The sequence below is a fragment of the Plasmodium malariae genome (genome assembly GCF_900090045.1).
Source record: "Plasmodium malariae genome assembly, chromosome: 12".
Lineage (NCBI taxonomy): Eukaryota > Apicomplexa > Aconoidasida > Haemosporida > Plasmodiidae > Plasmodium > Plasmodium malariae.
The window spans coordinates 2,101,730-2,129,587 of NC_041786.1; the positions used below are offsets into that span (position 1 = coordinate 2,101,730).

The window sequence follows — 27,858 nt, forward strand, 5'->3', positions numbered from 1 at the left end:
TTACCTATTTACTTGTTTATTTATTTATTTACTTATTTGCATACTTATTTATTAACTTATTTATTAACTTATTTTTTTACATATATTTTTTTATTATTTTATTTCATTTTTTTTTTTTTAAACGAAATTATTATAATTCCTTTTTACTTTTCCTTTTTTTTTATTCTGCTAAAATGACATTTACAATGTAATACACAGAAAATAAGCCTTCTTTTTCCTTTTTATGGTTTAAAAAAAAAAAGAAGTTAACTCATACGTAAATTTATGTACGTACGTAGGCATTTATGTGCGTACGTACGTATATATATATAATATATACGTATATAATACGTATATGTATAATATATACCATGTATAATATATACGCGTATAATATTTATATGTATAATATATTATATATGTATGCATATAATATATATAACAATTTACGTATGTACGTACATTTGTATATATGCAAGTGTAAGTATTTTTAAGCCCAAAAAAGAAAAAATAAGAGAGTGAATTATAAATGTGAACAAAAAAAAAAGATGAAAAAACTGTTTCCTTTTTTGCTATTCATAATTATAAATTCACTTATTTTTTACTGTGGCAGTACGGATGATAATACAAACAGTTCGAATGAAGAATCAGCCAATGGTTCTGCAAATAATTATAATTATACTAATAATGAGAGTTCTTCAAAAAATGTAGGTAATAATAATGATATGGACAATTATAATGATGATGGTAATGCTGAAAGATACGATACTGAAGATAATAGTAGTACTTATTATAAAGATGATATAGATGAAGATACTGATGAAAATAATTTTGAAATTCCATTGAATTGTAATGATGGAGATTGTTTAAATTCCATAGATGATATAAATAAAATAATTGATGATGAAAAAAGGAAAATACAAAATCGAAAAAAGAGGGGTAAAGCTATACAGATTATAAAACCAAATGTAAATCATACGGAATTAATAATTATTGAAGAGAATTTAGAAATTTTAAAAAAAGTTGAAAAACCAATAGCCATAGTTTCTGTTTTAGGAGATATGCACACAGGCAAATCTTTTTTACTTAATTTATTAAACGAACATGTAATTAATGATATTAGTAAAAGTGATAAAAATATTGAAAATGGATTTAAGGTAGGTAATGACATAACAGCTAGTACATATGGTATATGGATATGGTCAGAGCCTATTAAAGTAACAGTAAATAAATTAAAAAACATGTATGAATATATAGATAAAAATTTTACAAATTTTGTTAAAAATTATGAATATGAAAAAGATGAATATAATGAGGAGATTATAGATTTGTTAAATTTATATAAGACAGATGACTGGATTACCAAAATTGATGAATTACATTTATCCGATTCTGAAGAAGTGAATCTCATATTAATGGACACACAAGGTTTAAATAGTCCCAATGTTAATAAAAGATATGATGAAATATTATATGCTCTAACTAATTTAATTTCAACAGATATTATTTTCTTAACAATGAAAATGATAAATAATAAGGACTTAGAATTTATTGAAAATATTACAAAGGATGCTAACTTATTTATGTTAAGAGCATATACACGATCTAATGGTTCAACCTTTTCTATAAAAAAAAATAATTTTGATAAAATTTTAGATAATATGGATAACATAGAGAATAATTCTTTAATACTAGAAAGTATCGCTTCCAAAAATTTAATGTGGGTTGTTCATGATTTCAGTCAACGATTGGATGTAAGGAAGGGAAAATTATGGCTAGACATTTTACTAAATTCGGATAGAAGAGATTTAGATATTAAATATTGGAAAAAAATTATTTCAAATAAAAGTAAAGAAAAATATGATGCATATACTACAAAACAAAAAAAAATTGCATATCTAACCTACTCGGATAGTAGTAACAGCAGCAGTGGTAGTAGTAGTAGTAATACCAGCCTAGCAAATGAAACCTCTACTAATTACAAGCTGAACGTCCTTTATAAAAACATCGATTGTGTTTTGTTAAGAAATATGTACAATAACAAAGAGCTGGATTTTACCAATGCCAATATGAGCGATTTGAATGATGAATATAAGAATGACGTGATGCTACTAAGATATAAAATATATTTAAGAGCAATGTTATATCCGAAGAAGATATATTCGAATGTTCAGATGAATTATATAATGAGTAGAATTAAAAAAGAACAGCAGATGCGCAATCAAAAAGAAAATAACAGAACAGCGAATAGGGAAAATGATAACAGTATGAATAATGAAGCAGATGATACTAGTGGTAGTAGTAGTAGTAATAGTAATGGAAGTAGTAACAATGATTATTATAACCCCGAGGAAAGTAGCAACAAATATATGTCTGGGCAAGATGTATATGACTTCATTACCTTTTTAGTTAAGTCAGCTAACCAAAATTTATTTACCAATGTGAACCAGTTTTTTAAACATTTTAAAATTAACCGAGCAGAAATAAGTAGAAACGATTTAATATTTTTATATAAAAAGTATTTGCTACAATTTATGGAAAACGAAGATGTTGAATTTATTAGTTACCTAAATGAGGATAGTGATTATTTATCTGCGAAATTAGGAGGTAAATTGAATAATAATAAACAGAGCAAAATGGAAAATGACGAATTATTTAATGAAGATTTTATGGAGGAAGAGATAATTATTCAGGAAAAGACTGATATATATAAAATGCCTCCATTACTTAATGAGATAAGAAAATATGAAGAATTAATTCGAGAACAGATTTTAAATATTTGGTATAAGTACACAGAAAGTGATTTTCATGATGATGAGGAAAAAGAATTAATAAAAGATATTGAAACAAATTTATATGAAAGATTAGATCAAATAAAAAATGAAATGATTCAATTAGGTGAAACTAATATTCGCAAATTTTGTAAAATTGCATGTGAAGATGCACTACAAATAGTTGTTGAAGATATAAAAATGAAAAGTGATCAATACCCTATTAAACAAAAAGATCTTATGACTTTTTTTGAGTCTGTTAGTTATAATTTACTTAAATATTTAGAAAAAAAACTTTCTAAAAATTCAGATAAACTAGATCTTATATATTATAAAGACGAAATATGTAGTCCTTTAATTAATAATACTTTTCAAGAATTTTATTATTTAAAAAAAAAAAACATCACATTGAATGAAAGTAAATTAAAGTATCATTTTTCCAATGCTGTAACGAAGGGAAAAGAAGTATTTGAAATGTTAGCAGAAAGTACTGAAAACATAACAGAATATTTTAAAAATAAAAATCTATTTTATGCTACTTTGGATAAATGGAATGCAGAAGCAGTTAATGCATATATGACTACATTAAGTGATTTTTCAAAAGAAGAAAAAGAAATAAGTGAAGAATATTTACATATTCTAGATAATGATATAAAAGGGTTAAAACAGAAAGCCATGGAAAAGTGGCATAACCATTGTAAGGATAAAACAAATGCTTTATACAATATGCATAAGAGTAATCTAAAAAAAAATTTCTTAGAAAATTTCAATTTCCCATTAGATGAATTAATACTTCAAGATATATATTTAAGTTTAAAAGGTCAAGAAGAGTTAAAGTACATGGATATTTATTGCGCGAATGAAGAATCTTGGAACAGTGAGTATAAAAAATTTTTAGAATTAACTGATACAATATATAAATTCATAAAAGATGAGAATCTTAAGGCTATTCAAATAACATGCCAACAACCATTAGATGATTTAAAAAATGGAATACAAAATGAGATACATAATTATTTTTTATGGAGGTCATTGAAAAATACATTATATAATAAAGCACTTATCGTACTTTCAAATAATATTGAAAATATTTATTTAAAAAATCAAAGAGAAAATAAGATACAACCAACATTGGAAGAAAAATATAGCACACAAAAAAATACACATTATAGAAAAATATCAAAAGAATTAATGAGTAAAGTTATAAATAGATGGTTAAACAATGATATATATAATATATATTATCCCATTATAAGAAAACAATTAATTCATAAAATTATTTGTTATTTAGGTATGCTAATATTACTATTTGTAACATCATTAGTGATATATTTCAAAAAGTTTCATATAAGCTTTCTTTTCTTAATAATAATTTCTTTGTTTATGGTATTTGGATATGCTCAGATATCTTTATATTTTAAAAAATTCTTTAGACATGTTGTATTTTACATGTACGAAGGAATAGCCAATGTTTTTGGAACAGAAGGAGCAATTATTTTTTCCATTTTATTAATTTCAGTAACGGCTATATATGTGTACAATTATCATATTGTGAAATTTAAAAATAAGGTCGCAAAAAATACTAAGAAGTTATTGCAGTCACAAAATTTAATGAACATGTCAGGTATTAATGGTTATAAAGATGTGAACCCTAATCCTAAAATGAGAATATTCAAACCAAACATAATGAAATTTTCTGATTATGAAAAAGACCCAAAATATCATTCAACTAATATTCCTCACGATTATAAATTGCATAACGACGCCTCGCATTTTATTGATATGAAAAATAGGACAAATCGTTCCAACAAACTAGATGATTATACTTCTTACAATAACCCCAGTAAGTTTCAAAGAAGGTCCTACTTAGATTAGAGAGATAAGTAGAGAGAGGGAGCATAGCACACAATAAAAGAACAGGAGGAAGTAGAATAAAAAGAAAAAAAAAAAAAAAAAAAAAATTAAGCTGCGAGTTATATCACGAATATTATTAATGTGTAATTTTTTTTCTCATTTTGAACATTACCACTAACCATGTTTTATTATTATCATTATAACCACTACCATGTTTTATTATTATCATTATAACCACTATTATGTTTTATTATGATCATTATAACCACAACTATGTTTTATTATTCTTATTATAACCACTACTATGTTTTATTATTATCATTATAACCACTACTATGTTTTATTATTCTCATTATAGCCACTACTATGTTTTATTATTATCATTATAACCACTACTATGTTTTATCATTCTCATTATAACCACTACTATGTTTTATCATTCTCATTATAACCACTACTATGTTTTATCATTCTCATTATAACCACTACTATGTTTTATCATTCTCATTATAACCACTACTATGTTTTATTATTCTCATTATTATTATTTTTGTTGCAATTATTATTAGCACAATAAACATTGTAGCTATTTATAAGCTATGTCTGTGAAGAATACTTTGTAATTTTTTTTTTTTTTTTTCTCGTACACTTACTCCTCATCATTTTAGTTTATGTATATATTTTACTTCGCTTTAGTACAACCAATATAATATTTTGTTCAAATGTGAATTATTTTATTCTTTTTTTTTTTTTTTACATATCTAATTTTTTTTTTTGGATTTTCACTTATAAAATTTTAATATTTTATTTTAAATTCTTTTTAATTCTTTTTAATTATTTTTGTGTGCATTGTGTATAATGCGTATGTTGCGCATATTGCTTAAGTATGTTAATTATGTTGAGTATACTGCGTATGTTCCTTATTTGCATATAATACTGTATATATCTTATTCATCGTTAATTATCACATATATAATTGCGCGTACATTTTATATGTATTATTACATTGATATTTTTTTAATGTTACAGAAAAAAAAAGAAAAGAAACACGTTGTTTTTTCTCTTTTTCTACTGCGAAATATTTAAGAATAAATGTACAACTTGCATATTATTACCTTTTTCCTTTTGTATGAAGGTAGATGTTTATTTTGTGCGTATATATATATATTTTACCATTTTCACATAAAAATGTATGTTGTAGATACTGTTTTACTGTGCAGTATATCTTCACTTGTTTTTCCTTATCTTTTATTCGATTATTCTTTCTTTCTTTTTTTTTTTTTAATTGTATGAAACACAATAAATGAAAACAAAAGTATAACTTATAAATTGTAAAATGTAAAAAGTAATTTGTAAATTATAAAATTATGAAAGTATAAAAGTATAAAATGAAGTAGAGGCGGATAAAAAATGGCAATATAAAAGAAATAATATGGACAGATAGTTTAATATATCGTATGCCATACAACATAACACAAAAAAATAGAAGAAATTAAATATGAAGAAAAACAAATAAATACTTAAATGAATACTTTTACGTATAATACTGTATGTTTTTACGTTAATACTTATTTTGTAAAAATGATAAGCGGCTACATAATTTCAATTTAAAAAGAAAAAAGGCAAAAAAATAGAATATGCTAAACAGACCTTTTTCCTGTATACAGAGTATTTCTTGTGTCATCTAGGCCAATTCTATCATGAACATAGTTTACATTTTTGCTACACGTTTTTTCGAAAATGTTAATTTCTTCAATACATTTTGTAATGTCGTCATCATGTTTATGTAAACATAAAATTAACGGCTGCATATTACACACAACTTGTTGTTTTAATTTTGAACCAACCTTGAACTCACTCATCTGTAGCAGTTAAAAATAATGTAGTTGTCAATACATTAGGCAAAAGTGTGCAAATGCATACGTGTAAGCCTGAACATTAATGTACTCTTGTATATGAATATATATATATATATACATTTATACGCAAGTATTTACGTCGTTGTGATGTAAAAGCTTCTTACCCTTAACTTTTTCAAAAACGCAGAAAAAAAAGAAATCCTTATAAATAACCCCTATCCTATCTTGTTAAAACCGCTTTGTACATATACATATATATATATATATATGTACGTACATGCGTGTACGTATACCTATCAAATATGTTGTTTTACTATAAATTTTTTAAAGCCTCATTTATTCTTAAATCCAGAAAAAATTTTTTTAAGAATTAATAAGCTAAATTAATACTAAGTATAGGAGATGTTTATATATGATATTCTTACTCCTGCGATGCATTCATTATACATGTGCATTTTATCTGTTTTGTATCTTTTTTGTATCTTTTTTGTATCTTTTTTGTATCTTTTTTGTATCTTTTTTGTATCTTTTTTTTTTTTTTTTTTTTTTAGCATTGTACCGAAATGTTTATATCGCTGCCTAAACAAAATAAATATGTATTTCAATAATAAAAAACGAGCTATCGCGTTCCATAAGAAAATTTTATTTTTTCTTATCATATTCATATATATATTTTATTTTTCATTTGCATTTGTATCCTCAATTTCAAATTAAGTTTCCGCTTCATTTGCATTTTCATTCTTTTTTTTTTTTTTTTTTGGTTTATTCATGATTTCAATAATTACAGCGCGAATATACTAAAAATAAAGCTATTTTTTTTTTTTACCATTTTGTCATTTATATTAGCTGTATGTATGTATGCTTAAGTATATATATATATACATAGGTGTTATATATATGTTCGTAATACATACGTATGTATGCTTGTGAATCGTACGAAATGAAAGTAGATCCTGGGGAGATATTCAAAAATTACAACCACAATGAAACTGTAAAATGCATTGATAGTTTAAGAGATAATATAATTAACAAAGAAGACGCAATTAAGGATTTTTTAAAAAAGAAAAGCAGCAAAGTAATTGATAATACGATTAAAATTAAGAACATATACGGAAATGTGGAGAAAATAAAACACAACATAGAATATATAATTAGCAATTACAACAAGTTAATTAATGATGTGAAGAGTTCAGCAGGTGTTACTTTTAAAGAATCTTGTTATACGAAAGAATTAAATGAATCTGAAAAAAATATCATAAAAAATGTATGGATGCAAAAATATGACAAGTATGAATTCTTATTCAACAATTCATTTTTTTTATTAAATTCGGAAGAAAACAATTACTATGATTTTGTTAAGAAAAAAAAAGAAGATTTAATTAATTACGATTGTTTTTACTTAAACAATTATATAAACAATATTTATTTTGATATTAATAAAAAAGTGAGTGAAGAAAATTATATATATGTCGTTAATAAAGTTTATACAGATATATTTATTTGTTTAAAAATTTTAAATTCTATACTTAAAAATGAAGAAATTCGGAATATTTATAAAAAAATATTTGACAGTCAAAGTTCTTTATATTATTTAAATTCCTTTGCAAGTAAATATAAGGAGAATTTTTATGAAATTTTACTCAAGTTAATTTACTCCTCTTATTATAACTTAACATATAATAATAATTGTAAAATTAATGCAATACCAAAATGTGTAATTGTCTTACTAATTTTTTACAATCAGAAAAATTCTCAATTTATTGATATTATAAAAAATAATTTATTCGAGGAAATTCTGAATGCAAGAATAAATTTAATAAATAATTTTATTAAAAAAAAAAAGTTCCTAGGGGAAAAAAATTTCCTCTTTGCAAAACTAAAAACCTCTTTTAAAAAAATCACTTATTTATTATTAAATACCAAGTATATACTGCTCCTTCTAATTGATGTAAAAAAGAAGGATTTGTTGGAAAAAATAAAAAAAGGGGAAGCACATAAGGAAGCACTTGAACAAACCCGTGAGGAAAGCCATGAAGATGCACGTGAACAAACACCAAAGTTGAAGGAAGGTGAGGATAAAATCACACAAAGCGACACTAGTACAAATGTACAAATTGAACAAAGTGAATTAACGTGTGCTAAAAAGGATACTATTTTGTTAAAAGAACAGGAGAAAAGTGACAGAAGTGTTAATAGGAAATATTCAGACGATTCTACAGAAACCCAAGGGAAAACATTTTTAGAAATAATGAAAAATGATTTATTTATACTACAAGATTTATTTCATGAAGATAAAAAAAAGGAGATAAAAAAATATAAGGAATATTATAATTATGGTATAAATAGCACAAATGAAATAAAAAATATCATGAACAAAAACAGCATAGAGAATTTGAAGCTATTACAAAAAAATTACTCCGAATGTGTTAATCGTATTTATGATTATATGGTACATTTACTACACCTTTATTATTATGAAAACGAGTATAATTTTATATGTAATTTCTTGTTCAAAGAATATACGAGTATCAAACTACTTTATAATAAAATGAAAACAAAAATTTTAACAAAAGAAAAATATTTCAATAAATTTATGAAAGATGTCGATTTTTTTATAAGCAATGATTACTTAAATGCTATACATGATCAAATCTTTGAAATTTTTTTTTTTCTATTTTTTAACAAATTTATAAGTGCCATACCATTTTTTGATACGAAACCTATAAACAAATGGAAATTAATAATTATAAAACTTTTGCAAATTTTATTTTATAATATATCATCTATGACTTATGAAAAAACATTTGAAATGGAAAGATATATATTTCATTCTTTTCTTTTAAATTCCTTTTATTTTTACTATGAATTTTACACAACCGACTTGGATTCAATATATACAGAATTTTGTAAAATTGAAAAATACTCCAATAAGAACGTAAAAAGTAGAAAAAATTTTCAAAAAGAATTATCAGAATATTTTCTTACAAATAAAAATTCCTCAAAAGACAAATATTTTCATAATGAATTTAAAAAAATAATAAAAGAAAAAATACACCCATTGATGTTTAATGCATATAAGCTTATTATGTATATAGAAAGCAAAGAAATTAACAGCAGCGTGAATTCTGATTTTTTCTCAACAAATGAAGAGGATACAACTTTGATAGATTTTCACAAAGAATTCAACGCATTTATGAATATTTTGAAGTACCAAAAAGGGGTACCTTCGAACATTAGTAATGAGCACATTTTGAAAAAGTGTAATATGTTACTAATCTTTTTAAAATCAACTACTCGAGGGAAAATCAATGGGGAGATGAACTTTTTTCCTAGCACAGATGATAGTGGAGTTTTCAATAACGCAAACAATGAGCAGCGTGTCGCAAATATTGTTAATGTCTCTAATGCTGCAAATATCGCCAATGAAATTTTGAATTATGATAGTTCAACCAAACTTTATGATCAAATTCAGAGGACAGAAGACATAAATGAAGAATACAAAGAATTGTGGTTTTATATTAATCTTACTAGGTATAATAATAAACAAGAATTTAGTAAATTTTTGAATTGCTATTGCATAGGTTTAAAAGAAAGGAATACATTGGAGAGTGAAAAAGCGTATAACAAAGAGATCAGTTCGGATAAAGAAAAATATTTAAATGATGATTATTATTATAATTATTATCATAACGAGGGTGATAGTTGCATTAGTGGTGATATCCATGGCGATGATAGTAACGATGGCGCGAAGAGCGAACAAAATTTTTGCTTAAATGATTTAAAAAGTATATACTTCCATATAGTTTATCATATATTTAAGATTTCACTGAAATGCTTTTGTTTGGAACATTTCGATAATTTAGAGTGTTATTTAGACTTTTTACTGAATATGCTATCAAATAATGATATGAAAAATATAATATGTGAAAAAATGAACTGTCATTTAGTAAACATATTCACCTTCTCAAATATATTTATATTATATATTGAAAAAGTAATAAACACAGAGATGTATAGAAGCATTATTATCTTTATTGTAAAAAGTGTACTACAGAAGAGGATATACAAAATTTATCGCAAATTTATTTGTAAAATAAAAGAAATTTATTTAAATGAAAGTAGAGAAGAAACAAAAGACAAGAAAAACTTTTTAGATAAAAAAATAACGGAATTGTATAATATATTACTGCTAGACTTATGTTTTTGTGAACAAATTTTAGATAAAAATACTATTATAAATAAATACTTTTATGAAAGTCTTATTTCAAGATATAGAGAAAATGAAATTTACTACATGCAAGCGTGTTTATATTTTATTCATATTTATAAAGAAAAATATAATGTGTACAGCGAAAAAAAAATTAATGAAAATAATACAAAAAAACATCTATTCTTTAAAAAATTACATAAAAAAGACACACACACACAAAAAAAAGTAGAAACTAACCCATCTAGCTACTTGTTCAAAATAATAATTGATGATATTTTAGCAGAGCTAAATAAGTTAGATAATCTTAATAGTATTATTTTTCAAAAACACATACGCCTACTATCTCAAAATATCATAAGAAATTCTTATTTATTATATTACTTATTCGCCCACAGTTCAACATTAAATAACTTACTATTAAATGTACAAAAAGAGGAGAAGCAAAAATCGCTAGAAATTTTTAATTTTAATGAAATTCATATGATTGATAACAGTCTTATTGAAGATAAATTGTTCAAGTTTTTTTTTTAATTTATTTAACTCTTTTAAAAAAAAAAAAAATAAATAGGCATCATAGAATAACGTGTTGTGTGCTTCGAGTGTGTTTTGCATTTAGATATTGTTTATGTACACATGTACGTGCACATATACTCATTCACGTAGTACAAACAAATTTTTAGTATTATATTTCATTGCGTTATCATTAAGCCATTAATGCATTATTATTGCGCCATTGTTGTGTAGTCGTTCCACGATGACACTATTTCAACGTTAAATCATAATTGCCCTAATTTTAGCATATATATTCCACATAATGCGTTACATTATAGACTTTATTATATACATTCTTAAACAACCATCTTATTTTTGAGTATATTGCTATTTTTGTTTACCTTCACCTTCCTTGTAATTTGTTCTTTTTATAATAAAAATGAAAAAAGCCGAAGATAAAATATATCAGGAAATACATAATGAAGAAGAATATAAAAAATTATTTGATGAAAAAAATGACATTCTTTATATAATAGACGTCTATACCAAATGGTGTGGACCATGCCTTTTCACTTTTGAAATAATTAATAAGATTTATAAAAGTTATTGTACCTTTTCACAAAGTGTCAAAATATTTGCTGTATGTGCACAAACAATTGCATCATTAAAAAATTATGACAATAACTCGAAACCCTTTTATATAATATTAAAAAATGGAGAAATTATTGGGCAAATCATAGGCTGTAACACACCGCATATATTTTCATTGATCGATGAACATTTGGAGAATAAGTTGAATTGAAATTTTTTTTTTTTTTTTGCAAAATTACTAGGAAAAGAAATACCTAAGATAAATAAAATAAATTAAGTGCACAAAATATATGTAACAGAAATTATGGAGAAATATGAAGGGAAACAAAATACAAAAAATTATAAAAAATATATAAACGGGTAGTCGAAACACTGTAGTGGTATTAACAAAACTTATAGAAGAAGGAATGTAATACGTAAATCTAACAATAACAAAATTTTAAAAAATGGTAAATATAATAACATACATTCAGCAAAAAAGGGATACTCCAAAGGGAAGCGTACACATATATATTATTTCAGCCCAAACACACTCTATATATATATATATATATATATATAATTCAAGTATACTTATGTGTGTTCATTTATGCATAATTAATTTCATTTCTGTACGTACGCATTTACAGCGCTTGAAATGTACATCCATCAGATATATATGGGGAAAATGTTTTCATTATTATGTATATTCCAAAAAAAAAAAAAAAAATCCTTTTTTTAATTGCAGTTACTACACTATGACGTAAATTTGATCAACTTATATTTTTATATAACCCTTTTTGGTAAACTTATATTATTACTATTATCATTAGCGTTTTATTTCACTTTCTTTCATTTTATGTCTACAACAAGATTATCAATTTTTCAAGCATTCATTAATTTCAATTATAATATTTGATATATCCAGTATTTGAGAATTTAATTGCTCCACTTTTTCCATATATAAATTTCTGACTTGTTCAGGAACTTTTTGTTCGTAATTTGGATCATTAATTTTTTTTAAATACGAATCTAAAGAATTCTGTAACTTTTTATTTTTATTTACCATATTAAGTAACAAGGGTTTAAGATATTCTTCCGTCGACTGGACATATATAATAAATTGGTTCGAAATAATATCTTTTAGACATTTTTTAATTTGAATTTTTAATTCCTGCGATAATTCATCCACATTGTAATTAACTATACTTAGGGATGATAGCTTGGCTAATACTTGGATTTTACTTTTTACTTTTTCGATAAAAATTTCATCTGCTTTATTTTTTGCAGCAATAAAACAATTTAGCTTAGATTTTGGAGGAATTTCAAGATTTGAAATAAAAGATCTAAATTGCTTAACAATGATCATAAATGTATTCATTTCTAAATTAACTTGTTCATTATTCCACAATTCTACATATTCTGGATAACTAGCTATGGAAATAGAATCAAATTTGTATGCTTCTGCTGCAATTTTGTGATATAATTCTTCTGTTATGAATGGAGATATTGGATGTAGAAGTCTAAGGCCATAATCAAGACACGCATGCAGCGTTTTATTTGCTTCAAGCCCATCATCCATTTTACTATCAGTTAGTACACCATCAGGGTTATCAGTTGTATTAACAGCAGTGTAATTAGTAGTTTTACTACCAGATGGTACATCATCTTGTCTCTTTTCATTTGGTAACTGCTTATTTTGTACATCTCCTTGCGAATCTGTATTTAGGCGTGCCTTTATTAGTTCTAAATAAATATCACATAAATCGTATAGCCAAAAATTGTACGAAGCAAATGCTACTTCCGAAAAATTATACGCATTAAAATTTTCATTTGCACTTTTAATATATATATTTAATCTATGTAAAATCCATTTGTCCTCCCACTTAACGGTTTTGACATATTCAGGTTTGTAAAGTAAAATATTATAATTATCATAATTTTCTGGTAATGTCTTTAGAAAAAATTTGACAGCATTCCATAATTTATTGCAAAAATGTCTATATCCAATAATTCTATTAATATCTAAATTTACATTTCTTCCTTGTTTTAAGTAGGTTAGTAGACCAAACCTTAAGGCATCTGTACCACATTCAGGTATACCCTTTGGGAATTCTTTTTTTTGTAATTCTATAGCTCTTTTAATTTCTTTTTCTGGTAAATTTCCTTCATATAATTTCTGATGTAACCCTTCTAGTGTTATTCCATCAATAATATCTAGAGGATCCACAACATTTCCTTTACTTTTGCTCATCTTTTCTCCTTTCGAATCTCTTATCATAGCATGTAAATATATTGTATTAAATGGTAACTTTTTCATTAAATGTATGGAAACTATTACCATTCTAGCTACCCAAAAAAATAATATATCCTGACCAGTTTCTAAAATAGTATTCGGGAAGAAATTTTCTATGTCTTCTGTTTGTTCTGGCCATCCTAATGAACTAAAGGGAACTAAAGAAGAAGAAAACCACGTATCCAGGACATCTTCATCTTGAATTAATTCAAACTGTTTATCTTCTCCTATTAACTTTTTTGCTTTCTCTATGCATTCCTCATGGGAATTCCCAACTACCCATTGCTCCTGACCTTGTTCATAAGGATTCAAGCAGATATTGTTATTATGGATGCTTGTCTGACTTCTATTTTGTCCATTACTTTGTCCACTATTTTGATTTTCTGCGCCTGCGCTTTCCCCTGTTAAGTCATCTTTCATTATAATTTTATATGCAGGAATCCGATGACCCCACCATAACTGTCTTGATATACACCAGTCCCTAACATTTTCTAGCCAATAAAACCAGGTATTTATGTGTTGTGCAGGAATAATTGCTAGTTCCTTAGTCTTCACATAACTGATCGCCTGTTTAGCTAGCTCTGAGCAATTTAAATACCATTGAGGAATAAGCATATATTCAATGATATCATTGCTTCTTGAGCATAAGGGTAAGGACATGGAATTAGGAATTTTATCTGACAATAAATTTCGTTTTTTTAATTCTTCTTGAATTTTAAACCTACATTCAAATCGATGTAAACCTGCAAATAATTCTCCTCCGTTTTCATTAATATGTCCATCTAATGTAAATATATTAATATATTTTAAATTATGTCTTTTCATCATTTCATAGTCATTTTTATCATGTGCTGGTGTAATTTTTACTGCCCCTGTACCATATTCCATATCAACATATGTATCAGCAATAACAATTAATTTTCTATCCAAAATGAAAGGATGAATTAATTCTTTTCCTACTAAATGAGAATATCTTTTATCATTTGGATGTACTGCCACTGCGACATCTCCTAACATTGTTTCAATACGAGTTGTTGCAATTTCAATTTTTTCTTGACTATCTTTTATTTGATAAAAAAATTTATATAAAACACCTACTTCTACTAAATGATCAAAAGAAGGGATTTTAATTTTTGTTGGTTTTTTAATTTCTTCAAGATTAACCTCTATATCTGATAAAGCAGTTTTCAAATGAGGACACCAGGCTACTAATCTATTATCTCGATATATTAGTCCACTATCGTAAAATCTAATAAATGCTTCTTTAACAGCAATAGACAAATTCTCATTCATGGTAAAATATTCTCTTGACCAGTCAACGGATGCACCTATTCTTCTTATTTGGTTATTTATTTTATTACCATGCAAATTTTTCCACTCATATATTTTTTTTACAAATTCATCTCTTCCATAATCATGTCTTACTTTTTTCTCTTTTTTATATAACATTTTTTCAACAACGGTTTGAGTTGCTATACCTGCATGGTCTGTCCCAGGTATATATAACGTTAAATAATTTTTCATTCTTTTATATCTAACTAACGAATCCTGAATAGCTATTGTTAATGTATGACCAATATGTAACGTTCCAGTAATATTAGGAGGCGGTAATACAATTACAAATTTATTTGCATTATCTTTAATTTTTATTAATTCTTTTTTTGGTTTAAAATAGTCATTTTGTTCCCAAAATGTATACCACTTTGATTCCACACTTTTAGGATCATATGCATCCTTCATAGATTTTAAATTCTCCTTCAAATTTCTGTTTTCCATGTTCTTTACTTTACTATATCTTGCACACGTTTGATATTTGTAGAACAATATTCTTCTTAGTAAAGTTTTTCTCATGCAAATGAGGTAAAGATGAGACGCTAATGGTACAGGGAAAATGTATGGAAAATGTATGGGAAATGTATGGGAAATATATGGGAAGGGTAAGGGAAAAGTAGCAGAAAATGTATGGAAAAAGCTGGGGAACACGTAAGGGAAAAGCATTGAAAAAGAATGGAAAAATTAATGGGAAACGTAAAATGAACACTAAATATTACGCTTTTATGTACTACCTTTTTATAATCACTTCCAGCAAAATATATTATAAGGTAAAACTTGGGTGCTATATGCAAAACTTTTTTTCTCCTAAATGTCTACTAGCCCTTTTGCACTTGGTGAACATGTACATAACAATTTGTCTACATTTGAAAATGCAGAAATTATGGTACATATGTAGCGATATATATGCCGTATTTACCTTACACTTCTGTGCCCCACTAATTATATATACTATATATGTACATGCTTATGTATGTGTTGTTACACCTCTGAATAAATTTTCTACAGGTTAAAATTACATCATATATAGCACTCTTTCTAGTTTTCCTAAGTATTATGCTTTTATAATATATATAAAAATAGGTACGGGTTTACATATATATATGTATATACATATATAAATATATGAGTTTATATATATGTACGGTATCTACTCAGCTTCTCCCGTTCGAAGTTCAAATGAATATAACTAAATATAGTTATTCCTTCACAAATTAGAATAAATATTGCGTTAGTTCGATGATTGTTTCAATTTGTTCATCACATAAATGCATTCCACTGGAATGTCCTATTTCATGGAAATGATAAACAGGTTTCACTATTTGGTTCAATGTTTTATATATAAAGTTCAGATACACTTATTATCTTTGTTCTCAGTATTTTGTAATTTTTAATTTGTTCCCTTTTTTTTTTTTTTTTTTTTTTACCTTTTTTTTATACCTTTGCCTAAGCCTTGTATTACTTATTCTGCTACGTTTTATTTGCCAAATTTACAGGTGAACAAATTGTTGTTTGGCATGCTTGGTATTTGCTTTATTTTATAGAAATATAACCTCACTGCTGTTTAGGCATGTATAGGAGTGCGTCATAATAAAAACATACTATTTTCAAAAGGAAAACAATAATATATTATATAATTGATAAATAACCAACCATCTATATTTTATAAAATTAAAATAAATATTTGTTCTGAATATTATATGGTTGTCAATAAATACATTTTGTTGGTTCGAAACATTTTTTAAAAATACTGTATTTATATGTATACTTAATGAGTTTAATTGTTTCTCCTAATTTTGTGTACTGTAAATTTTATATTAAAGAATGGTTTTAAAAAAAAGAAATAGAAAAAAAGGAAAAGAAGAATACATAAGAAAAAAAAAAAAAAATGTAAATTTTAAGTGGTAAAACTTTAAGAACATATATTACGCTTAAAATAAAACAGAAAACTATGTAGATTTGCCCAAGCCCTGAAAGGAGAGGAGCAGGATTTCCAGATATAATATGTATGAATTATGTATATGCATAAATATGCATGTGCTGCTACATGGGTATATGTATATATTTAAATACATACGCTTCTTAATATAAATGTGCAAAAATTTTTAGATTAAATAACCGATTTTTAACCCATTATCATTATACTCATTTTGTGATCAAATTTTTCGCGTTTTTTCATTTTAATTGTGAATAGATTTATTTAACTTACTTTTGAAGAAAACAGTAGATAACTTTCCCCTCTCTGCTCACAACAAACTATTTTTGAATTTTTTTTGCGGCTCCTTCCATCTGTTGGTTACTAGCTAATTTATTTTTATATTCGTTTTCAAATATGTTGGATTGGTTATATGTCGATTTCATAACACCAGCTTCGTTCACTGTAGTGCTCAGAGGATAGATATATTTATTATTATTATTATTATTATTATTTGGATCATGATTTTTGTTTACCCCAATTTTACCCCCAACAAAAGTTACAAAATTATGAACATAATTATTGTTATTACTCAAGTTGGAAAGAAGTATATCCGTAAAGGTGTAACTTTTTTTTATTGTATCATTAATAATATAAAGAAGACCATCATATTTTGAAGTAATTAGAAAATTATTCGATGAAGCAATAATGTTACTACTTTTCATCTTTAAATTATGGTACGAGTTAATTTTAAAATTATTCTGCTTTGTAAATTTTTCATTTATGAATTTATTCTTAGTATAATTCATAATACTGTTGTTAACTATGCTATAATGATCGATGTATAGCTTGTTTTTATTTTTACATTTTTCATCATGCATTTTGCTATTATATTTGCAGTTCTCATCGCTTTCTTTCATCCAGTTGTTGTTCCATAGGCTGTGGAACTTAAAACAACTTTTGTCGCCTTTTTCATAAAACGTATGTCCGTTTGTATGGCAGTAATTTTTGCTTAATAAATGAGTACTTAAGAGACTGACCCCATTGCCCATATGTACTTCACTAGTTACTTCATTGTTTGTGGAAAGTCCTTATGTATTAGGAGAGCTGTTTTTCACTGAACGATATAAAGTTAATTTATTTAATGAATTATTTACCTTCATCATGTAAAAATTATTAGAACCAGATGAGCAATTTTTTTTTTTTTTATTATCAGCACTGTTATCATTCTTATAGGCACTGTCATCATTCTTATCGTTATTGTAATCATTCTTATCATTATTGTAATCACTCATATCGTTATTGTAATCACTCATATCGTTATTGTAATCATTCTTATCGTTATTGTAATCACCCATATCGTTATTGTAATCATTCATATCGTTAATGTAATCATTCTTATCGTCATTGTAATCATTCATATCGTTATTTTAATCATTCTTATCATTATTGTAATCACCCATATCGTTATTGTAATCATTCATATCGTTAATGTAATCATTCTTATCGTCATTGTAATCATTCATATCGTTATTTTAATCATTCTTATCGTTATTGTAATCACCCATATCGTTATTGTAATCATTCATATCGTTAATGTAATCATTCTTATCGTCATTGTAATCATTCATATCGTTATTTTAATCATTCTTATCATTATTGTAATCACCCATATCGTTATTGTAATCATTCATATCGTTAATGTAATCATTCTTATCGTCATTGTAATCATTCATATCGTTATTTTAATCATTCTTATCATTATTGTAATCACCCATATCGTTATTGTAATCATTCATAGCGTCATTATTATAACTATTATCATCGTTTTCATAATTCTTCATTTTAGATGTGGACAAAAAGCTAGTGCAACTTTTAAAAAATTCTGGCATAATAGCAGAACTGTCCTTTTGAATTATGTTTCTCCTGATATTTTCAACTTTTTTGCTTTTTTTGTACTTTCTTATATACCTTGTACTTCCGCCAACCGCATTATCTGTCGCTCCCTCATTTTGTCGTTTAATACGCTTTTTTTCATTATTTAATTTTTTTTCCTCTCCCTTTGTAGCATCCATGGATGAAATAAAATTATAATTTTTGGAAGCAATCATTTTGACCATTGTCCCTCTTATTATTAGTAAAAATGATATCCATCTTATTGCCACTGTTAGAGGTGGAGGAAACTAAAAAATGATTAATGGGTGTAATTATTATTTTCAATATTTTTCTTATTCCTGGGATATGCATATATTTCACAACCTTCTCTAGCAGCTGTGCATATACTAACTGAACATTTTCCCAATTTAGTAAATTTTCTTTTTTTAATTTCATTTGCTATTTTTTTCTTATGAAGAATATGCTTATTTCTGATTTCTTTAAGAGCTTTAATAGTAATTTTAATACCGTTCTTTTTGAGCATGTAAATCCATTCCTTTTTGTATCCATTCCTTTCACATGCTAGTAGGCAATATTTCTCAGCCACATGCCATACTCCTAATATATATGCAGCTCTGTATAAGTCTTTTATTTTCATATCTCCAAATGTAGATCTTGAAGTGGGAAATAAATTATTTGATGATAAAAGTTCATCACATTTCTTTACATTCGTCATTCTTTTTTGATGTAAAGCTTTTCGTAATATTGCCCTTCCATTTGTTCCTATTGGAATATCGAATCCGGGATACCACTCAATTAGGTGATTATTCCTATTTTCCATATTCTCCATATTACCTATATTATTTTCATTGTTGGTAAGGTATTTTCTGGTATCAATTTTTGAATTAACAGTAAGTGCATTACGAATAAGGTTTTCCCCTCTGCTTCTAAACGAACTGCTACGAATATCTTCGGAATTACAATTAAACGATTCAGTAATTTCTCCTTGTATCTCTGTGTGAAATGTGTCAGACCGATTGACTTGTTGTACTTCACAGTTAAAGTTGCTATTCAGAACTTTTGTCGATTCACAGGTGTAAATATTTTTCGAAGTTTTCTCACAACCATAGGACAAAGAAGTAGCCAACTTATTTTTGTTGCTGCAATTAAAAAAATTATTTACATTACTTTTCAAGTTATAACTGAAAAGGTAATTTTTTAAATCTTCATTATTATTTGTAAAATTTTTTTTTTTTTGCATTTCCATTTTTGAGGAATTCATTTCTTTATAATTTATTTCATTTATTTCGTTATTTATAGCTGTTGTAAAATTATTTACTTTTATTTCTGTTCCTATATTGTAATTTATGTTGTCAGTTACATTTTCCATAGTACAACTTGTTGAAAAATGATCATGTGCATAATTATTGTAACGGTTTCTACTCAAAATTGAGTTGCACTTCATCCTTATTTTTTCAGTACTTTCACTTATTAATGATTTCTTCAAGCACGTTTTAGTAACGTCTCCAAAAGCATTGTCCTTATGTAGATCCTCGAGTTTTCCACTTTCGCAATAGTTAGAAATTTTCCACTTGACTACCGGTTCCTTCATTTTTCCTTCTCCATTAAAGTAGTCATTTTTAGTTTTTTTACTCTGAGGATTATTATTATTATTACTATTATTATTACTATTATTATTACTATTATTATTATTATTACTATTATTATTACTATTATTATTACTATTACTATTATTATTATTACTATTATTACTATTATTACTATTATTACTATTATTACTATTATTACTATTATTACTATTATTACTATTATTATTATTATTATTATTACTATTATTATTACTATTATTATTATTATTATTATTATTACTATTATTATTACTTTATTACTATTATTACTATTATTACTTATTATTATTATTATTATTACTATTATTACTATTGTTACTATTATTATTACTATTATTATTATTATTACTATTATTACTATTATTACTTTTATTATTATTATTACTGTTATTACTTTTATTATTATTATTACTGTTATATACTTTTTTTTTTTCTGCCTTGTGTGATGATTGTTCCCCTTCAGCGCCTGGTATTGTGGAAGCACTGCTAATTTTTAAAATCACAGTAGGAATATCTCTTTTGTTAATGAATTTGTATAATGTCATATTTGAGTCCTTCTCACTTGTACCATTACGTAAATGGTCATTTTGTAAACAGTTTCTTTCTTTTAATACTTGATCCTCAGGTTTAAAGTGCCCATTGCAAGAGTTGCTTCTTCGGCTTCTGATGATGTTGCAACTGGTACTATTCCCGTTTTGAGAATTTACAAAATTTAGATATTCTTTTTTTTCTCCTTTTCCATATTCTAATACCTCGTTATGGTGCGTTACGTTATTTGTAGTGTCCGATTTTGAAATAGTGCTACAACGCTTGTCTGAATTTGTTGAACTATTTATTTTATCATCAAAGCAACTAGAAAAAGATTCATTACTATTGCTGTCATATTTTTTACTAATGCTGCTACTACATGCATGCGTATTATTATTCCTTATGTACACATTATCTAATACCTTTTGAACTGAGGAAGAACTGCTTACTTCGTTATGGCACTCGCTTTTTTTTCTAATCGATATATTATTTTTCTCATTAACAATGACATATTGCCCATTCAATGGTTTGACACTGTTACTGGTATTGGCTGGTTTAGTGCTGCTACGAAAATGGGCCAGTTCAGCGCTGCTACTAAAATGGGCCAGTTCAATTCTTCCGCTATTTGTTTTTTCATCTACACGTTGTAAATCTATGCATTTCTCGTACAATATTTTGTCTCTCACTTCTTTACACTCACGATCTGATACTCGAGTAAATACCTCGTTCATGTTTAGTTCATTATTTAATAGGTTTAGTTTATAGGTGTTCATATTACCTACTTTTCTGGTATTTGTCAACTTTTCATTAGTTTTTTTATAATGTGCTTTATTCATATCAACTTGTTCACTTGAAGTGTTGTACTGTAATTTATATTCCTTGTTATTTAGGACATGAACACTATCTCTGTTGCACATATTTTCTTTTTTATGCATGCAGCTGTAAGGGAAATTCACTATATCTACATTTTCTATGGTGTTATTCATATTTCTTATATTATTAATTATATTTATACCATTATTTAAATATATTATGTTATTAAAATTGTCATTAGAGTTGTCATTGTTGTTTGTGTTATACTTATTTGCAAGGTTGTTGTTTGGACCGCTACAAGAAGCAGTAATTCGAGGGCTATATTTTATGCTCTTATGGAACCAGCAATTCCCATTTGTATAATTTTCCTTTACATTGTCATTTCGATAGTTTGCATACGTTTGATCCCAGTCATTTCCCCCATTTATATCACCACTACTATCATTACTACTATTATTTTGACGACCTACATCTTCAAATAGGCTTCCGTTTTTGTCTCTCCAATTAGAACAGTAAATACCATTTAATGAGTGAGTTATATATTGTGCCTTTTCAACATTTTTCTTATTATATATATTTGCATCTTTTTTTTTTTTATTTATCATTCCTTCCATGTAAGATGCACTTGGATTTTCCTCGTTACACGTATTCTGGATCTCATTTGGGGCCTCATTTAGGTCCCCATTTTGGGTCTCCTTTTTAGTTGCATTAAAAAGATTCACTACATTCGTACCTTCCGAATGGATAGAATTAAAAAAACCTTCCTTGACACCATTTTTCAATCTTTCATATATGAATTTTTTTCTTAATATATCGAACGTATCTATATGTGCTGTATTATTGTGTTTTGTACCAATACATATGTCTTGCTCAAATTGTTTGCTGTTTTTTAGGGAAGAATTATTTAGTACATTAAAATCAACAGATATATTGCTTTTTGCAATATGGCATTTAGAATCTGAACCTACTTTACTACAACAAATTTTGTTACTAGGACAAAGATTAGCGGGATGCTTACTGTTAGGGACAATATCGGGGAAGTGATAGTTTTTGTTCATAATATTTTTGAATTCATTTGTACTAATTAAATAGTCTATATTATTAGACATATTTTTTCCTCTCTTTGCGTTTTTTGAATATTTTTTTTCTGTAGTATTATTATCATTTAAGAGGGCGGTTGTGTAACATCTTCTCCTCATTTTTCCGAAATGTTCGAAAATTTCGAAATTTTTGAAAGGTGTTATATTTTCTTTACTCTTTTTATAAATATCATTTGTATATATGACTGCATTAGATGGTGTTTTTTTTAGTTCACCCTCAATATCTTTGACAATGTAATAGCTCCTTATTTTTCCTTGTTTATGGCTCAAATGTGAGTTGCTTTCTTTGCTACTTATATTTCGTGTTAACAGCCTTTTTTTGTCAAGTATAGCATAATTTTCCCCTTCTCTTTCTCGTTCTCGTTTTCTTTCACTTACTTCTTCTTGTAGTAATATTGTGTATCTCTTCCCCTGAAGTTCCAAATGTTCCCATTTCTCAGAATGTTCGATAATATCATTTTTTATTTCATAATCGTTGTTAATTTTTTTATATGTTTCTATCAATTTCGAGGTTTTATTCGTTGACGTATTCGTATGATTATCTTTGTTATAATTGAGATGTTGCAACGTTTCAATAGCTTCATTACAACACTTCGCACATTTTGCACATTTTGAGTTATCGTCATGTTTGTTTTTATGCATGTCTTTATCTTTATTTTTTCCCCTGAAAAACTCCCTATAGCAACTTCTAACCTTTTTATCCTTTATTTCCCTTTTTATATATTTCCTTTCAAAAAAGGACCTATTTTTACACCAATACACGTTCGGTTTTAGGGGTAGTTCTTTTTTGCACCTACTGGAAGCTTGCACATTTATTAAAATTTCATTTCTTGTTCTTCTTTCCATTTCTGTATATGAATATTTTACTTCATTAAATCGGTTACTTCTTAAATTTATTGCTTTATGCACCCAACTTTTATTATCTGCATTTTCAATTTCGGCATAGCTACATCTAACCGATTCGCTGACCTTATTATCTTTCAAAACATGCGCAAATGATAAGGGATACTTGTAATTGCTTTTCGAGTGCGAATTAGTCGGTTGCACAGTCATTTCGTGTTCGGTAGCATCTCCATTGTGCGCTAAAATTTCTTCACATATGTAATTTTTATATTTGCCGTAACTATTGCTCTGGTTACTGCTCTCCTTATTAGTCTTATTTGTTTCGTCATTTTGGCTCTCATTATTATCTGCATTGTTATATTCATATTTATGTTCTCTTTCATTTTCGTCTCTCCCCTTATTATCTACTTTTATTCCTCTTAAAATTTTATCACCACTTATCATAGAATAATAAATACACTTGCAGCTGTCGCCTTTTTTGGTAGAATCTGTAATATCAAGATATATATTTTCATTATTGTTTGAAAAACTATTATGCATTTTCTTATAATTATTATCCTCCTCATATACATTTTCTAAATAAATATTTCTGCATTCTTGACATGTACTTAATGGGTGTACTTTTTCAAGCTCTTTATTTTTGGTATTTGTTCTATATTCCACGATGCTGAATATAGAATAAGGACCGTTCTTATTCTTATTGTTTTTTATGCCAGAATTATTCCTATTGGTACTATTTATTACATCTTTTATCTTCTTCAATTCGTTTGCTTCTATCCCATTTTCTTTATCATTGCAATAATTGTTATCATGTTTCTGACTCATTTTAGATTTACAGCTACTAGTACACGTAGTACTACAGGTGGTGACATTAAAATTGTTCACATTAGATATTCTGAATTCTTCAGAATTTATCTTATTGAAATGTATACAGAAATTTATATCCTTTTCATACTCTTTTTTTTTCCATGAGCAATTATTTGGATAAGTATTAACTGCTTCTAATGAGTAATTCGCCTCTTGTCTCCTGTTATTCTCATTTATTACCCCATAACTTTTTCTAACGTCAACTTGTCTTATTTCACTGTCACTATAGGAAAATCTTTTATCGTCTGTTACATTGTAGCATATTCTTTTAATTATATTCCTCTCATTATGTAGATGGTTACATTTATGCTTTTTTTGAACTCTGTTTATATTATATTTTATTTTTTTTAGGGGAATAATATAATTAATAATATTACTACTATTTGTAGAAACATAATCTTCAATTTCGTTATTTAACACTCTTTTTTTTACTCTTGTAGATCTATGTTCCTTTATATCATCATTGATATAAGTTTTTAAATTCATCCCTTTGGCAAAATCTGCACTGTTAGTAGCACAGGTAACATTAGGGTGAGTGCGTTTGGTGGTCATATCATTAGATCGAATGTTGTTAGGGTTTATATCGTCAGGGCTAATTCCATTAGTGCAGTAGTCACTACAGAAAATATCACTATCCTGCGTATCCTTTTTAAAGGTGCTTCTCGTCATGTCTTTCCTTTTATCGCAATTTTTGAAGTTATGAAAAGAATGGGAACGAATTATACTTTTTCCAAATGCAATATTACGTCTACTTACGTTATTGCTTTGATATAATTTGTTCATCTCATTATCACTGTAGAGATTGCTTTTTTTAATTACCCTCTTTGCTCTATTATTACGCTGTTTTGCTGTAGCACCTGTGTTTTTATTATGTATTAGTTTATCGTATACATATAATAAATTTTGAGAATTTATATATTGCCTATATATGTCGAATTGTTCATTTTTCACATTGTGTTGATGTTCCTGCGAGTTATTTAAGCTACAAATTGAGGGATATTTTTTATTTTTTTTAATATCATGTCTTATATTTCGTATGAGTACATTATGTGTAGGACAAAAAAGCTTGCTTAATTTTTTTTTATTGTTAAAATTTTCCATCGTTTCATCTACAGAATTATTCTTATTATTACTAATATTATTATTATTACTAATATTATTATTATTACTAATATTATTATTATTACTAATATTATTATTATTACTAATATTATTATTATTACTAATATTATTATTATTATATATTATTATTATTACTAATATTGTTATTATTACTAATATTGTTATTATTACTAATATTGTTATTATTACTAATATTATTATTATTACTAATATTATTATTATTACTAATATTATTATTATTATTAATATTTTTAGAACATAAAGTAACTTGTAAGTTGCTCTCATTTGGAAAACTATATAGCAGTGAACATGTGGGGGTACCCACATCACTCGCTTTTTTGTTATTTATTCTGTGAAATATATGTTTCTTATTATAATCCCTCTTTACTATAGTTTTTTCCCTATTAAAGGTAAATTTTTTTTGCACTAGTTTTCTATCTTTTACATATTTTGTATAAGGGGTGATATTGTCACTATAATTGTGCATGAGTCCTTCATTATTTAAATATATATAGCCTTGTTTAATTTTTCTTTTTATTCTATATAAGTCTATATCATCATAAGATAAAATGTTTATATTTTTATTATGTAGTACATTATTTAACCTACATCCCGCTCCTTCCTTTTTGGTACCATTATTTTCTGCATTTTCCCTTGCGCAAATTGTTACCTCTTTATCAAAGGGGCATATTTTTTCACATCTTTTCAAATTATTAGAAATGAATGGGGCACTTACATTTCTTTTTCGTTCATTCTTTGCATAATTCAAATTTAAGTTTTTTAAAATTTTTCTTTTTTCATCGCTTGATATTTTGTTACAACTGTTTAGGAACAAATCTATTTTACTATCCTCCGGGTGATGCAAATTTTGTTTGCTACCATCTTTAGGGCATGTGGCATTTATAAAATTTTTCCTAGTTAAAACATATACATTTTTTTTTTTTTTTTTTTTTTTTTTTAAATTTTCACTATATATATTAAAGTATTTACATAATATTTTCTTAATAGATTGCGAAGAACTGTTCTTATTTTTTTTTTGTTGTTTAACTTTGGAATCACTTTGATAGGTACAATACTTGAGTAAGTGTTTATTAAATGAGCAAAGATTATTTTCAAGCTCATTTTTCAAAAGGGTATTTTTTATACGTACTTTTTCACGTTGTCTGGAAAAGTTTTCCCTTTCTATTTTTTTATTATTTAATAGTTGGCAAATTTTACTATGCTTCGGGATAGTACAAAAATTTGAAAAAGTATCATATTCGCGTTTTTCATAAAAATTGTCTTTAACAACACTATCAAGTATATAGTCATGTTCATAAGGTTCTTTTTTACTTAAAAAAGAATATTTATTATCTGAATAATAAAGAAAATTTTGAAACTGTTCTATTTCTCTTTTAAAATTATTGTCATCTTTGCTTTCTATATTACCTACATTGTAACATAGATTGTGTATTAGATCACTACCTATATTTTTTATACTTGATTTATTTGCATTTTCTTTTATATGGCTAGTATCATGGGCACAATAACATAGATTAAACGTTTCTACAAATTTTACGCGTCTATCACGTTTGGAATAATTGGTTTCATGTGAAGGGATGTGATTTGGGGAGTAAGACATCATATATGCGCACATGTATACCAGCACATAGAAGCATATATATGGGTGTATATATGGGTTTACATATATGCATGTACATATATTGGAGCATACATATGTGAGTACTTCTTTTTTTTTCTATTTTAAATATGTTAAATTGGAAAAAGGAAGCGCAACAGGATG

At 26.2% G+C, this 27,858-nt stretch overlaps 6 protein-coding genes across 6 annotated transcripts; 3 read left to right on the plus strand and 3 right to left on the minus strand.

The window, feature by feature from the left end:
- Positions 1-527: 527 nt before the first annotated feature.
- On the plus strand, positions 528-4,625 carry PmUG01_12054600 (conserved Plasmodium protein, unknown function; the record flags this gene model as incomplete). Its single annotated transcript, XM_029006770.1, has 1 exon — positions 528-4,625. The coding sequence occupies one exon, from the start codon at positions 528-530 to the stop codon at positions 4,623-4,625; it is 4,098 nt and encodes a 1,365-aa protein (XP_028863226.1).
- A 1,619-nt stretch (positions 4,626-6,244) lies between these two features.
- PmUG01_12054700 (conserved Plasmodium protein, unknown function) lies at positions 6,245-6,466 on the minus strand (the record flags this gene model as incomplete). Its single annotated transcript, XM_029006771.1, has 1 exon — positions 6,245-6,466. The coding sequence occupies one exon, from the start codon at positions 6,464-6,466 to the stop codon at positions 6,245-6,247; it is 222 nt and encodes a 73-aa protein (XP_028863227.1).
- A 913-nt stretch (positions 6,467-7,379) lies between these two features.
- PmUG01_12054800 (conserved Plasmodium protein, unknown function) lies at positions 7,380-11,204 on the plus strand (the record flags this gene model as incomplete). Its single annotated transcript, XM_029006772.1, has 1 exon — positions 7,380-11,204. The coding sequence occupies one exon, from the start codon at positions 7,380-7,382 to the stop codon at positions 11,202-11,204; it is 3,825 nt and encodes a 1,274-aa protein (XP_028863228.1).
- A 400-nt stretch (positions 11,205-11,604) lies between these two features.
- TLP1 (thioredoxin-like protein) lies at positions 11,605-11,967 on the plus strand (the record flags this gene model as incomplete). Its single annotated transcript, XM_029006773.1, has 1 exon — positions 11,605-11,967. One exon carries the CDS (start codon positions 11,605-11,607, stop codon positions 11,965-11,967), a length of 363 nt encoding a protein of 120 aa, XP_028863229.1.
- A 645-nt stretch (positions 11,968-12,612) lies between these two features.
- Positions 12,613-15,882, minus strand: PmUG01_12055000 (valine--tRNA ligase, putative; the record flags this gene model as incomplete). The annotated part of the gene is made up of 1 exon (XM_029006774.1): positions 12,613-15,882. The coding sequence occupies one exon, from the start codon at positions 15,880-15,882 to the stop codon at positions 12,613-12,615; it is 3,270 nt and encodes a 1,089-aa protein (XP_028863230.1).
- Positions 15,883-19,023: 3,141 nt separating this feature from the next.
- PmUG01_12055100 (conserved Plasmodium protein, unknown function) lies at positions 19,024-27,699 on the minus strand (the record flags this gene model as incomplete). Its single annotated transcript, XM_029006775.1, has 4 exons — positions 19,024-19,461; positions 19,566-21,015; positions 21,082-26,209; positions 26,265-27,699. 4 exons carry the CDS (start codon positions 27,697-27,699, stop codon positions 19,024-19,026), a joined length of 8,451 nt encoding a protein of 2,816 aa, XP_028863231.1.
- Positions 27,700-27,858: the final 159 nt, after the last annotated feature.